Here is a 14,971-nt window from a genome sequence, read left to right on the forward strand (position 1 = left end):
GGCTCTATTACCTGTTTCTGCTTCTGATAGAAACACATGGAAAAAGCCAGAGAAATAAAAGAGAGGTTTACACAGTATAGACACAACATGAACACAGGACATAAACAGACAGAACACGCTTTTTTCACAGAAGGCTTGAACATCAATCATGGGAGGTGAGGAAGTCACAGGTGAAACACGGATGTATTCACACAGGTGAAACACGGATTGGAATGGAGTTCATGCTGTGACGCTGGACACATAAAGTTTTCTCTGATGTGTACCTGTGTCTGCTCAGTGGTCTCTGGCTGCTCCAGCTGTCTTTGCTCCTCTGCTGCAGTTTGCTGCTCAGCTCATTAATGATGCTGGGCTTCATACTGGATGCAGGTGGGTAGATCTTCTTCCCCTCTAAAAGAGTCCCAGACTGACCATCGCCACTCATTTGCCCCTCGCCCCAGAGGGGCTTCATCTCAGGAGTGCGTGGCCGATCGAAGTATGGTGAAGTGGGACGTCCCAAATTCTGCATGTCCCTCACCCCGTACCCGTCCTGGCCACTTTCGTCCTCTGTCACTCCCTCCTCGCCGTCGTCGTCGTCCTGCTCATCTCTTCTTCTGTGGGAGTGGAAGGATGCAGGAGCGGTACTGGTCTGTCTGTGTAGATCCCCGGCGCGGCCCCCGTCTCTGAACCTGCTGGTTTTTGGGTAGGTGGAGGCTGCCGCTGTGGCGTTCTGCATCTCAAAAGTTTGTCCGTCCAGGTAGCTCATGTAAGACTCCAGAAAATCTCCCGCCCTTTCCGATTCCACTGTCCCACCTCCCCCTCCCATACGTCCTCCAGCTCCAACTCCTCTGTCCCCTCGGTCCAGCCTGTCACCTCGGACCCCGGCTCCACTTAGAGCCAGGATGCTGTCCAGGTGGTGGTCGCTGCTGCTGCGGCTGTCCAGCTCTTCAATCCCAGAGTCCACCACTGTCTCCTGGGACTCTCCTTTCTTGGTAGCAGGGGGATGGCGGTGGTGCTCCCCTGTCCTGCGACTGCCCGTGATGGCGGTGGAGGATGTTGTATGTGCGGTATGTGTTCGCTCGTGGTAGAGCTGAGTGGAGGTGCTTGTTGTGGTGGCAGCAGTGGTGGTTATAGCGGCACAGCTAGCGGTCGTGGCTTGGGAGGCAGTGCCCCTGAGCGGAGCAGAGGTGGCAGCAGTGGAGGAGGGCGCTGGGGGACCACGGTAGGCCGGGGGAGGCGCGACTGTGTGCGGGGGAGGCGTGGGAGAGGAGCGCCCAGGAGTGTGAGTGCTGTTGTAAAGGTGGTGGGGGTGGGACATAGAGAAGGGTCTGTGGTAGGATCCGGGAGGGGGCGGCGGTGAGACTGACGGGGGAGGAGGAGGTCCCGCTATTGAGGTGGGCTGCAGGGTGGAGGGTGAGTGAGGCGGTGGGGGATTGGGTGACGTTTGGGAGGGGGAGGGAGCAGACTGAGTCAGGTTAGCCACCTCGCTGTCGTAAGACGTGAGGCTGGAGGCGGTGGAGTCCCCTGCCTGAGGCGAGGGCAGGGGTGTGTGAGCAGGGAACCCACTTACAAATGGTTCTTTTTGGGGGGGTGGTGGGGGAGGAGGGGGAGGAGGTGGAGGGGGTGGAACCTGCTGTTGGCGGGAGGTCAGGCTGTTAGGGAGCATCCCGTGTTGTGCGTACCCTGATATCGCCCCTATTCCCCTGTCGAAGCTGTTGGCAAACTCTAACGGAGGCGGGAGGGGGTCTGCGTAGACAAACTCATCGTCCGCATCGACCGAGGGGGCAGGTGGAGGGAGAACCATCAGGCCAGAACCAGCGCTCCCGGTAGCGCTCCCTGTCTGCTGAGAGCTGGTAGGTGGAGGAGAGGGAGGGGTGAGGGACAGGATATAGGCGTCGGCTTGACTTTCCATCCTGAGGAAAGACGGCCTCCGAGGCGGCTGAGACTGAGCCGCCTGCTGAGCAGAGCTGTCAGCAGCCTGCTCTGCCCTCCTCATGTAACCCTCTCTCTCTTTGTCTCTCTCTCTTTCCCTGGACAGCTCCCTCTCCCGCTCCCTCGACCTCTCCCGCTCCCTCTCCTTGTAGGTCGGTTGATACGGCTGAGACTGGTAGTGGTGCGTGTGGACCGTTTTGTCCTCAGAGAAGCGAACTCTTAGCCCCTCGCGAGCCCCGCCTCCTTCCCGCTCCCTCTCTCCTCCACCGCCCTCCTCACCCCACCCGCTCCCAACTCCTCTGAGGATTCTGGGTGAGGGTGGGCGGCCGACGGTGGGTGTAGTGGCGGCCAGAGAAGACGACGTGACCAGGTAGGAGGAGCTGGAGGACTGAGCGGCAGATGACACCGGCTGAGACGTGACAGTAGATGAAGGAAACACCACACTCGACATCTGGCGGGTGAAATGGTGCTCTGTTCCCCTCCTCAACCTGGTATCGTCCCGCAGAGCACGCTCTCTGGCGGCCAGGGCGAGGCCGAGTGGCGATGTGGGGTCAAGGGCCTTTCCTGTTAGAGGGTGAATAAAGGTGGTGGTAGTGGAGGGTGCTGCCTGCCTGCCTGCTGCTGTGTACAAGTCAGTAGGCACAGACTTAGGCTGATAGTCCAGGGCAGATGAGGAGTACTCAGGTAGACCAAAGGCTGGAGGCATACTGCGGGTGTGATGGATAAAGGTGTCCCCAGAGAACATGCCCTCGTCAATAGACTTGGACGGGCGCAGCCGTGTCGATGAACTTTCAGCCTGTGTGCTGAGCTGTTGCTGCGACACCTGAGTCCTTGTTACTCCTCCTACTCCATCCCCAAGACTCACGTCCTCCTCAGCAGACATGAACAAGGAGGCGCTCTTTCTGCGGGCTTCGTGAAACCGCTCCCTGTCTCGGCGAGCTGCGCCAACAATGGCAGCCCCGAACTGGCTGGTAAAGTCCAGGTTTTCCTGGGCTCGGATAGAAGGCAAGGATGGAGGTGGTGGTGCTGGGATGGAAGGCGGAGCAGGCGGCTGTGGAGCGGGAGTGGAGGGAGGAGGGCCGTGGGGTGTTTTGGCTTCGTCTGCCTCCCCTGATGCAGGAGCATCGGCCTCCACGCTGCTGCCCTGGCTGCTGCGTCCACTGCTGCTGGTTGAAGGAGCCTTGACTATTATGGTGGGGATGGGGATGGAGCTTTTCTCAACCGAGCCTTTGCCCCCGAGTGTACCTTGGCCCATGCGCAGGTCCTCTACCTTGGATTGCTTCACCAGGGGGCCCTTACCTCTGCGGGCCCCTCCTTTAGGACCCCCTGCCCCAGCCCCAGCTGCACCGCGGTCTGCTCGCTGGGGTTGACTCTGGGTAGTCTGTTGTTGCTGGGGCATTACAGTGGCAATGCTGGATGGGGGGACGGCGGTGCTGTAGCCTCTCCTAAGACCCGCTGCCTTTGCCCCTCCACCAGCTCCAACAGCCTCCCCAGTGTAAGCAACCTTCCGCGAAGCAGTCCTGCTTTGAGCCGTGTGGGCAGCTGCGTGTGCATACGAGGTGGTGTGGTCCACCGCACCGGGGCCAGCAGCGGTACCTCCTGCCCTCTCCCTGCCCCCATGGGTGAAGTGCACTGACTGGGAGTAGGGCTGGTAGTGCGCGGAGGTGGATGTGGACTGGGACACGGAGACAGAGGGCTGCTGAGATGACTTAGCTCTCCAACCTAGCGGCGGAGCAGAGGAGAACGGAGGGTCTGGTGGCGCAGTGGTGGGAGGAGGGGGGATGTCGTCTGGGCCGGGCACCGACAGACTGCGTGCAAACTTCATGGTTGGAGGATGCAGGAACTGCTTCTCCTCCTCAGGCACCCCTGCAGTACAGCATTCACAAATGGAAGGGGAAAAAAAAAACAAATAGGGATGAAACACGGCTGCGCCCGTCCAAGTGCAGATGGTACAGATGGAGAAGAGGCTGATGAACAAGGGAATAAGAGTGCAGAGGAAATGGAGCCAGAAAAAAGGAAAGCTGAGGGTAATCTATGAGAGTGTCTGTCTAAATCTGCCTGCCCATCGACCTGCCAGCGAGTCTGTCCTCAGTTCTTATGTCTGTTAGTATGTAGAGTTAGTGCTTTATTTTCCACAAACAAGTAGCAACTGGACAGCAGTGCACAGCAGCATTTCTTTTATTGGTCACCAGAGGGCACATGATTATTTAAGGGGAGAGTTTGCAAAGCCTTAATAAGCAACACACCAGAAATAAGCCATCAGAATAAAACAAGGAGATTAGTGGCACTTCTGCTTATAGGAGATAGTAGTAGGGTGAGTATCAGACAACAGTACAGTACAGGTATAATAGGCATACGATCAGCTACAGATACAGTACAGAGTGCGCACATTTTGTCCACAGACAAGACATTGTTGGCCACAGACAAACATGTCAGCACAGTGTAGACCTCCACCGGTCCAGAGGACAGACAGACAGGCGGACAGAGGGGGCAGACGGTAAAAACAGACAGCCTCACCGATGGATTTCTGCCGCAGCATACCGTGCTGTGGGCCGTGACCTGAGGTGTACTGTCCGCGGTCATAGCCAAGGCCCAACCCCGATGACATCATCCCCATCCCGGACTGATCCGCATAATTTGGCTGAAATGGTAAAACATGAAGAGCATGTGAAAGAGAGTAAAACACACTGCAGTGAGAGCTGTGACACTCAGTCATACTGAGGGTAGGGATGAGTTCTGGCAGCTGGTTCCACGTGGGTAAAACACCTGGATTTGTTAAGATCAGTGGCCAAAGAAACCCTCATCGAATCTTTTATTCACATTCTCCGTTTAATTTGTGTGGTAGCGTCTCTCTGACACTACCTCACAGAAGAGAAAAAAAAAAGACGGATGACGTAAACAAACCCATGATCACTAAGAAAACGCTGTTGTTTTTTCTTTCATTTATTTTTGGCTTTATTATGATAGGGACAGTGAGAGAGAGAGACAGGAAAGTGAGGGAGGAGAGAGAGGGGAGGACATGCAGTAAAGGGGCCTGGGCTGGATTCGAACCCCGGCCACTGCGTTAAGGACTGGGCCTCAATGGTTTGCACAGGTGAGCCATCGGGGCGACCAGCGGTGCTGTTTTTAACGACCAACACGGCGGACCAAGCTTTAATGTTTCAGATATTTACAGGAGGACAATCACGACGACAACTAACGGATGTGTTAATTCCCCACCGAACGACTGAAAATGATTCGATAAGGGATTCTAAAGGATTCAGATTAAAACGCTCTTCAACCTCATCCCTACGTGTGGGCCTGACTAAACGTTGTGTAGAGTTGCAGGTGTTATTTATTATTGAATCAGTGTTAATGCAAAAAATACCACTTGATGTAGGTTTAAATAAGTCAAGAATAATAGACTTCAAATATTTTTTTGTTTTGCCTGTTTGATTACACAGGAACTGACGTATTCACTGGTTTCCTCTGTTTTAAACATTTTCAACTGCACATTCTGCTGCACATGGATGTGAAAAATGCTCCTGGTGTTGTCCTTACACTGCTTCATGGTACAGGTGATAATACCTCACACAATTTTATCCTTAGGTCAAATAATGTGAAACTATGGTTCTCAGTTGAAGGGGATCTCTAACTTTCTGCTAACTTTTTGATTGAAGGAATGAAAGGGAATTTTTAGAGAAAATTTATGCTCAATATTTTATTTTGTGTTTTACTGAAACTCAATTTCAAAGTGGACAAGCGTTCTTCAACACACATATCTCAGGACATGTGTAAATACCTTGCAGCATGTTTCACAATACACACCTCATTGCCATAGAAACTTCGCCCCCTGTCTCTTTTTGGCCCCTGTCCCCGTGTCCCCGGCGCCTCATTGGTGCTGATTGTCTGCTGAGCTGCTGCAAGAATTTCATCTAGTTTATCTGAGAGGAAAAAAAAAAAAAGGGAGAGAAAGAGACAGACAGAGAGAGACAGAAAAGAAGGAGAGGGAGAGAGGGACATACAGCAATGAAACAGAAAAATGGACAGCAACGGTGTGTTGTGTGGGAAAGGGACACACTCGATGACGGTGGATGAGAGAGAGGGGGAGAGATTCAGGGAAACATCCACTGACAAACGTGAGCTGCCTTACTCAAAGCCATCTGATAGACCGTCCTCTTCTTCTCCGTAACTTGTGAGGATTCGAATTCTGAAAGAGCAGAAACACAGAGTTAGCTCACTAAGTGCCAAGTCACTCTGGACAGACATAAATACAATGCCTTAAGCGATGGTGTACCGGAGCATACCTGATTTTTTTTTCCAAGGCGTAGCAGCTGGAAGGAGGACAAAAGGAGACTTAAGTTTTGGCAGGAGTGAAAGTGCGATAGTGTTGTTACAGTGAATACTAATCATATTCCCCGGAGCTTGACAAACTGAGTCACCTCACCAGGCTTTTTCGATCTTCGATGTAAAAGAACGCACATCACACCCACGCTCTGAGACAGCTGAGGCGTGCACACTTATGATACAGTAAATATGCTGCACACACATACAGTATTACTCTCTCTGACACACTTGAAAACACACCCATACACACACACACACACACACACAAATGTGGAATTAGTATGAAGCTGACTCCCACCTCTCTCCACTGTTAAATGGTTAAGATCCCGTCAGCGGTGAAGTAGGACAAAGGAGACAAAGAAAGGACAGAGTTAGTGGTTAAACCAGTGAACAGTAAAGGGACAAGTCCATAAAGAGGGAGTAAAGAGGAGGAATTAAAGGTGACCCTTCAGTGTTAGCATCCACTGGTGTGAGTGAGTCTGTGTGTGTCTGTGGACTGGGTAATCTGCCATACTCATACTCGAGCCATTGTGTTTCATAATGTGTAGTTTATTGAGATTAATTGAACAGAAGTTAAATTTTAATGTCCGATGGTTAAACAAACCATTTTTTTTTTCTTTCTCTTATTTATGTGCACGCTGCACAAATCCTTTCAAAAAAATAAGACATAGCTTTTCGAAACACGTGTCCAAACATATTTAAACAATACTTCTGTGAAATAAAACAACAATTTGTGGACTAAAGTGCTCCAGTGCACAGCCACTTTCATTTTAATGTCCTTGTTATCTTGCAGCATGACTTCTAGGTGAACCGAGACACTGCACCAATTGCAGAGGTGAGATAGTTTAATAGGCGTCACAGCTAAATGAATTCTAATGCATTTGAATAAGCATATGGCAGGGGCTGACATGGCTTCATCACACATTGTGCTCCTCTCACCTTGATCCAGAAGGAGGCACACGCAACGAGAATCTAAGTTAGAAGGTGTCAGAGTGCAAATTAAGCCACCACGTCTCAGGGAACCTGGAGATATTTACTGTTAAATGTGTTTTTCATATTGAGAGTTGGACATTATCTGACGAGCAAAGCTCAATCGTTTCTGGATTTTAGAGGCTGATACTGATATCGATGTTTGGGATTTTAAAAATTTACCAAACGGTGAGCAAGAAACATACAAAGCAGGACACTTTATATTTGACAAATCCTAAACCTAGTTTGGTATTTCTGTATCTTACATATAAACTGCAATAAGCTTTTATCAGCCACACAGCAGACGTTCCTGCCAATGTCGACATGGTGTTAAACTATAAAATGCAAGTGATTACGTTTGTTCTGTCCATGTCTCAAACTTAATGTGGAAACTGTGGTGATTGTTGTAAGCTAACTTTAGCACCTATAAGTTTATTATTGTATGTATTGAGACCCAGTAGTATCACTGCATACATGCAGAGCTAGTAGTAAGATCATAGAGTAAATAGTGAGCACTGGATTGTATGTTTCAGTAGGGAGGTGGGTTGGGGGGGGTTCAGGAAACTGGAACCTTTGTTTCGGACCGGGTGCTCATGCTTTGTGCTGGTCAGGTGAGGTCACACCACAGAGATAAGGCAGGTGAGGAGAGGAGACTGGGGAGGGAGGAAGCAAAGGGCTGATCTCTACACTCAGGATTAACTGTAGTCAGATCCTGATTTACAGCAGCTGTTGCTTTTGCTTGTGAGCGAAAGTACCGAGACCAGATGTGACGAAGCCCCGCAGATTCATCTCCAGCAGCCCCGCAGGTCATCGCTTTTCATACATCATCGACCGCTCACTGGGCATGCTCAGAGCCAGACGGCAGCGACAGCTGACAGCGACGGTGAGCATCATAAATGTTTTAGAAGATAAAACCCATTCACCGATAAAAGAAAAAAAAAAAAACACCGGCCAACGTTCCGATCTGCAAATGGGGGCGTTGACCCTCACTATGCTCTCTCCTCCCACTATTTTGCCTCAAATAGAGATGGCATAAGCATAGCCACACATAATGCTGTTACCATAGCAACATACCAAGAACAAAGTTGTTGTTTTGTTTTGTTTTTTTCTCAAAAATTACTCATCTCAATAATTTTATCCTGGGTGTGATTTCTTCCAACTGAATCAAAGACGTTTTCAGTTCAAGATATGAACAAAAGATACACTGAAACACACACTTTGCAATGATGTTTGTGGCAGACGGAAACTCTTCTCATTCCCCTGTAGTGTTACCTGGGCAACAAACACTTGTCAGCATGTGTGTGTGTATGTGTGTGTGAGTGGTGATCAGAGGTAGAGGCTGCTCTGTGGACACTGGGGTTAAAGCTGTGCCAGGGAGCAGTGGGCAGGGGCGGCTGGGGTGAGGGGTGGGGGAGGAAGTGCAGGGGGGTAAGAGGTAAGAGAGGCGGGCAGTGAGAGAGAGAGAGAGAGAGAGAGAGAGAGAGAGAGAGAGAGAGAGAGAGAGAGAGAGAGAGCGGGATCACAGGGGGGATGCTGGCGACACTTTTTCTGGGTGGGGTTACCTGTAGTGGGGGTGCTGGAAGTGACAGTGTGGAACCTCTGAAAGAACAGTGAAATGCATGGAGACCGTCATCCACGGCGGTAGCCAGTCGTCTTCACTCTGTCGCTGAGTAAGTACACCATCTCCCTCTCTACTTTCTTGCTGTCTAAATTTAGCCCTCGCTCAACTCCCCTTCTCACTTTCAGCATCCGTAACAAACCCCCCCAACACTCTGGTTTCACACTGTTTCTATCATTCCTCATCACCTCAATCTATTTCTACACATCTATTACTCCTCTCCTTCTTTGTCTACATCTGTATCTTCATTCTTTGCCATCCATCTCTCTGCACCCCCCCCCCCCCCCCCAATCCCTAAAAAAAAGAGAGTTTCTCTAAGCCTGTTTCTTACCCATCTCCTCCAGCTCTGAAGTCATGGATTTGGATCGCAGGGCGATGGCCGGAGTGCTCAGCCTCTTACTCTGCTGGGGAACTGGAGGGGAGAGGACAGAGAAAAGAGCAGCAGTGATCGGTCGAACCGTTGAAGATCACGGCTCAGTTGCCACCAGCTTTCACCGACGGGACTTACTCTTCTTCCTCGAACCCTCCTCCATGTCGGGGTTGCGGGTAACCATGACAACCTTGACCATGAGGCTGTTGCCACCTTGCCGGATCATGTTGACGACCTGCCGGTGTCCGACTTTCACCACGTTCTGACCGTTGACCTGGGCCGGAGACACAGAGGAGTGGAGAGGGACAAAGAGTGATGGAGTTATCTGCCAGCTGGTGGCGGTGGATTATAACAGCTGTGTCAACAGACAGGCTGACAGGACACGAGATAGACAAGTGATTACGTGCAGTTGAGGGTTTCTACACATTTGATTTAAATACAGGAAATACCAGTGGGTCTACAACTTTAGGAATCTTGAATCAGGCTGAAATCTTAACTTTATATACTTTTACGGGCTGGAACAAGTGTTTCTATCTTTGTCTTGATCTAAGTATATTTACTTTTAATATTTTATATTATTTTATTCATTTCATCAAAGTATTCCTGTGACTTGTATGTTTAATACCTTGCAGACCAAATTTACTTCAGGATAATAATAGATTTTGAGTTAAGTGTCGAGGGCTTTTTTTTTGCAGTTTGCAAATTTTTGATTGAGATTTGGATCCAGATGCAAATTAAACATTTCTTTTAAAGAAAGAGGACTTTGAAGAGGTTGGCACTGTGATTACTTTTCTTGTTCTGTACATGTCCGGAAAGCTCCGTAGCAAACCTGTCACTGCTTTCAGTTCCACCCGGAAAACGCAGTAGTAAATCATGGCAGTACCTCTATCAGGAAATCCCCCATCCTGAGTCCAGCTCTCCAGGCCACGCCGCCCTCGTCCACTGACTCCAGGTACTGCAGGGCAGGGAAGGCTGGGGTGGGAGTAAACTCCTCGATAGGAGTCTGAGCTGTTGACATGAGGCAGGAGAGGACGCATTACCACTTAACATAATACAATACATCACATGTGATCAGAGCTAAATCAGTGTGTTTGTAAGGCAGGGTGTTGGTTTCATACTTTCTTACCTTTGGCTCCTCGCAGCACAAAGCCAAAACCCTCGCTGTCCTTTTTCTGCAGAAGCACTGTCTTCTCCTTGATTATGTAGTCACTAGCCGAGAGGAGACGGAGGAGAGACACAGAGACAGACGGATATGAAAGACAGAAGACAAAGATGACATGTGCTGTACGTCCTTGCATTCACTCTCTGCACTAATCAGTGGAGACTATGAGTGGACAGTCAAGTTTTAAAATCAATAAATCACAACTTTTATCTTTCTACTGTCAACTCTTTCCTTCACCAACAACACCACTCATCTCCTCTGCTGTCTCCTCTCCTCTTGCTGTGTCCCCCTCTGATGACATCACCACCAACACGAGGCAGAAACTCATTTCAAAATTATATTGGATTGATACTGGGACCCTAACGTGTAATTTATACATTGTTAAAAATTGGTTTCACATTATTTTACAGCTCCCACATTTTCCAGCTGATTTGGATGGAAACTTTCCTCATAATTTCCTCTAAAGAAATTAGCTGGTATTTAGCTGTAAATGTCTGGGATATTTCCAAGTAAAATCTATGCAATTCACTACAAGTAATAAAGGAAATGGAGAAAGTGTTAATTGCTGAAGCTATGAGTAGTTTCTCATGATATTGAGTTTTTAAGAAAAATAAAATCAAAATAGAGGGCCTGTAAAATAAAGCATTATATCTTCAAAAATAAAGTAAAAACTGTGTATTAGATTTATATTTATATATACATCTGATCGAAACTGGTGACTGTCCTCTTCCTTAAAGTGAATGGAGAGGCTGTTTGTTTAATTCATATTCCTAATGTAGATGTAACAATGGGTTAAGGGTTAGGGTTAAGGTTACATTTATGTACCCTTAAATATGTTACTGTTTTATATTTTTCTATTATCATTATTAGTAGTGACAATATAAAGTGTCCCATGTTCTGAGCCGTGTTTAAAAGCCTTTCCGATGTGATGACAACAACAAATACTTCAGAGAGGTCAAATGTACAACCTGAATATCTACTGCAGCTTCAATTCAAAACGACAGCCATCACTCAAACCCTAACCACCGTTAAACTGCAACACATGCCACAGTCTCCACGGTACACTGGTGACATAAAACAAGTGTTTTGCTGTGCTTCACTTTGCTGTATGTTTTTGACAGCGAGCCCAGAGCCGGTTTCTACCAGAACCTCAGTAAGAGATGCTATATACAGTAATGACGGCGCTGCTTGTTGCCTCAGCAACAGCGAGAACTGGACGCAGGGAAACTTGCTTGAGTAGGTCCACACCAGAGCCAAGCCATGTAATGGTACGCTATTAGTCACTGACAGCAGAGAACAGGCACTGTATGCTCACAGGTGGAGCCCATACAGTACAGTGAGCTCTCGGCTCTGTCCTGTGGCACAAACAGATTTGGGGTTATGCAGAGAGTGGTGGAAAATAACACAGCACATTTACTTCAGTACTGTATCTTCAATGGCAATTTCGAGGTACTTACTTGAGTAAAAGTCTAGTTTTTGCTTCTTTATACTTCATCTACCTACATTTTTTTAGATTTATTTGACTAATAAAGCTAAAAGTTACTTTCCAGATTGAGAATTTACATTAAAAACATATCACACATTTCTAAAATATAATACATTGCATGAACATATACTGTACAGCACATGAAGATGAAACCTTTCTGTCGTGTGAACCCTCACAAGAAGCAGCTTCTACTTGAGCTCCCTCGTCACGTTTCAGATGAAACGTCTCCGAGTTACTGACAGTTCCTCCAATCGGACGCTTCCCCTCTAAACTTCTCAGATGGTTTTTATTTCTGTTATTTTTCAAGGCCTAAAGAGGCTAAACTATCCAATAATTCACAAGGAAGCAAAGATTACAGAAAAGTCCAAAAAATTTAGTATTCATTTTTTTTCCTTTTTCCCTCTATTAATCATCTCACGCCCACTCAGATGTGACCCTTGTGACCTGTTGGAGGGGCCAGATCCACAGGTTGAGAACCACTGAACTAAACTAAAACTTCTGTACTTTTACTTAAGTTTGATTTTCAATACAAGACTTTAACTTATACAGGAGTATTTCTATATTGTTGTATTTTATATTGGTGGATTTAATGACAATAATTGGATTCACATATTTTCACTGAATTATGTTATTTTCAAAAGCAAATAAACGGCTATCCAAATGCACCTGTCCTAGTCCAGTCCACCTGCCTGTGAAGGTGTTATTTTTTCTCTCTCAGTTGTGTTTGTGCTGATTATAAGAGGCTTTTGTTGTCCTTTTGTCATGGACGGATTATGAGACAATGGACCCCTGAGCACAGACATGTGAAAGGCCCCCCACCCCTCTTGCATAAGAGCAAGAGCCACAAATTCAAAGAGGTCATTTTTGCTTCCCCTTTGTGGCCATTTTGCATCTTTTTGTAGTTGTTTTGCACATCTATGGGGTCATTTTGCATCTCTCTGAGTCTTTATATTGTTTTGTTTCTCTTTGCAGTCGATTCAAGTTTCTTTATAGTCAAGAAACCTTAACGGTCTCATCAAACAGAGTCTCTAGCCCAAGGGGCCCCCTGACCCCTTGGACCACTAGGCCCATAATCCTACTAACATGAGAGGTTCGTCACACATGTGGACACTTGACCACTCTAGCTCAAACCGCTTTGGTCCGGTTGGGCATTAGGAACAGCACTGCCTCTAAGGCATCAGGAACTCTAGTGTTATGAATGGAGAGTCCATCCGTGCAGCCATTCAGCCAGTGAGTCACAGAGGTATATATGCCATGTCAGCTGTAACATACTGTAACCACATGCTGATAATCCCATCGTGCACCAAAATAGTCCCAGCCCACTCCATCTGTTCATCCCTCTCTCTTTCTCTCTTCACCGGCTTTTACGATTTTCCCATCCTCATGGCTCCGCCCCCTCCATACTTGTATCTATATTGGCTCTCCCTCCCCTTGTTCTCCAAACTTCTAATCATTCACTCATTTTTTATCTAATCACATTTCCCCCCTCATGATCTTTTTCATTCAGTCGACTGAGTGCATCACGCTCTCCACAGGCAGCGAGAGCCTCTCTGTCTCTGCCAAGGCTCTGTCTCTTTGTTATTCTTGTCCTCTTCTGTTCAGTTCTGCTGCCCAGCCCAGACCTCAGACACTCTGAACAGCCAAGTGAATAAATGAACATACGCTATACTGTACACATTCACACAAATATTATGCTAGGACCGAGTCGTGAATATAGATTAATGTTTGGGATTTTGCACAAAGTAATCTTGATATATGATCGCTGAAGTTTCGTTCCCTGGATTTAGATGTTTCAGATGTTTACTTCAAACAATCTGTGCTGGTAGCAGGTGACAAAAACCTGCATTCATACACTTAAAAAAACAACTACTTCCCCTAAGATCTACACTGTCAGATTTAGATTAGTTAAATCAGGTACTGGTAAATGCAGACAAACTCATCACACTGACTCTACAGGCCTGCTCTGTCCCTGCAGGCAACACCAGCAACAGGTCACTGGAATTCATTCAATTATTGAGCTGAACAACCATGGAAATTCAGCTTGTGTGCAGGGGACTTAACACCGACAGCAAATCATATTTTTGCATTACGGAAGTTTTCCTCGTCTTATATTTTATATAACTTTTATATGGAGGGACAACACGAAAAAATGCCTCAAAAATCACCCATGACAAACTATTACATCCATCACTGAGGTCAATAATGAGCTCTGAATCAGCGAGCTTGACGTTTTTGGTTATTTTAAACAAATGGTGCCTTATAACTGCCTGTGAGCCAGCTCTATTAATCCACCAGCATTGTGTAATGTTAAGAAAGGTGATAGCAAAGCAGCAGAAAATGCAGGATTTGTAGGATCAAAATTTTAAAGGACCACTGCAAAGACGCACTCTCAGCATCAGTGAGAACACCAAGCCAATCACCAATGTTCTTCCATGAAGAGTTGGAAGATGTGTCAGATCGTAACTGTCATATGTAGGTTATACTACTCATCCCATACTCACTCAGGGTGTCTGTTTGTGTTTGTGTGTGCTTGGTTGCATCCCCCTCCAACCAGCGCCAACTACTAACTCCTAACTCCAATGCTCTGCTGTCTTCGAGGATGTCATCAACTTTAAGCGACATTAGCTGTGTCCCAGTTCAGTGGCTGAATACATGGCTACAGGGGTTAACAAGGCCTGTCCCGGTTCGAAAGCAGCCTCCAGTGTCCCCCAGTGCACTGTGAGCTGCTCAATTGATTAACAGAGCGCTCAGGCGATCCTCTTCAACATAATTGCAGGTATTTGTATTCAGATAGTAAATATACTACACCAACCAGACCATGGAAATTGAATACATGCTTTGCTAGGTGTCCGTAATGTGTTTGCTAAACTTGTAATGCAACTTTGAGCATCTTTAAACTTAACCCAGTTTATCACTCACATCTACACTTTTCTTTAAGAGTGACAAACTTGTTTTCCTTCCAAGTCGACACCTGTATACACAATTAGTTTTGGTGTCTGTGAGGCTCTACCGTCTCATTTAGAGAGGAGGGGCAGGTTCAGCCGCTCGGGTCCACCTTCATGGACCGCATCCTTCAGAGGAGCCACTGAACTGGCACACAGTGACAGTGTCACTCAGTGTTGCTTCCTCAGT

General features: G+C 47.4%; 1 protein-coding gene across 1 annotated transcript in view; it reads right to left on the minus strand.

Annotated features, from left to right (window-relative positions):
• The window catches only part of shank1 (SH3 and multiple ankyrin repeat domains 1), a 57,823-nt gene that overhangs the window by 4,202 nt on the left and 38,650 nt on the right, over positions 1-14,971 (minus strand). The window contains exons 15-24 of the mRNA XM_022739555.1: positions 10,318-10,400; positions 10,075-10,199; positions 9,330-9,465; positions 9,153-9,233; positions 6,533-6,541; positions 6,195-6,221; positions 6,041-6,097; positions 5,716-5,831; positions 4,426-4,549; positions 264-3,774 (exon numbers count right to left, since the gene is read on the minus strand). Coding sequence (XP_022595276.1) covers positions 264-3,774; positions 4,426-4,549; positions 5,716-5,831; positions 6,041-6,097; positions 6,195-6,221; positions 6,533-6,541; positions 9,153-9,233; positions 9,330-9,465; positions 10,075-10,199; positions 10,318-10,400 — 4,269 coding nt within the window. The remainder of the gene's footprint in view (positions 1-263; positions 3,775-4,425; positions 4,550-5,715; positions 5,832-6,040; positions 6,098-6,194; positions 6,222-6,532; positions 6,542-9,152; positions 9,234-9,329; positions 9,466-10,074; positions 10,200-10,317; positions 10,401-14,971) is intronic.

Source organism: Seriola dumerili, unplaced genomic scaffold, assembly GCF_002260705.1.
Source record: "Seriola dumerili isolate Sdu_G_001 unplaced genomic scaffold, Sdu_1.0 BDQW01000044.1, whole genome shotgun sequence".
NCBI classification, from domain to species: domain Eukaryota; kingdom Metazoa; phylum Chordata; class Actinopteri; order Carangiformes; family Carangidae; genus Seriola; species Seriola dumerili.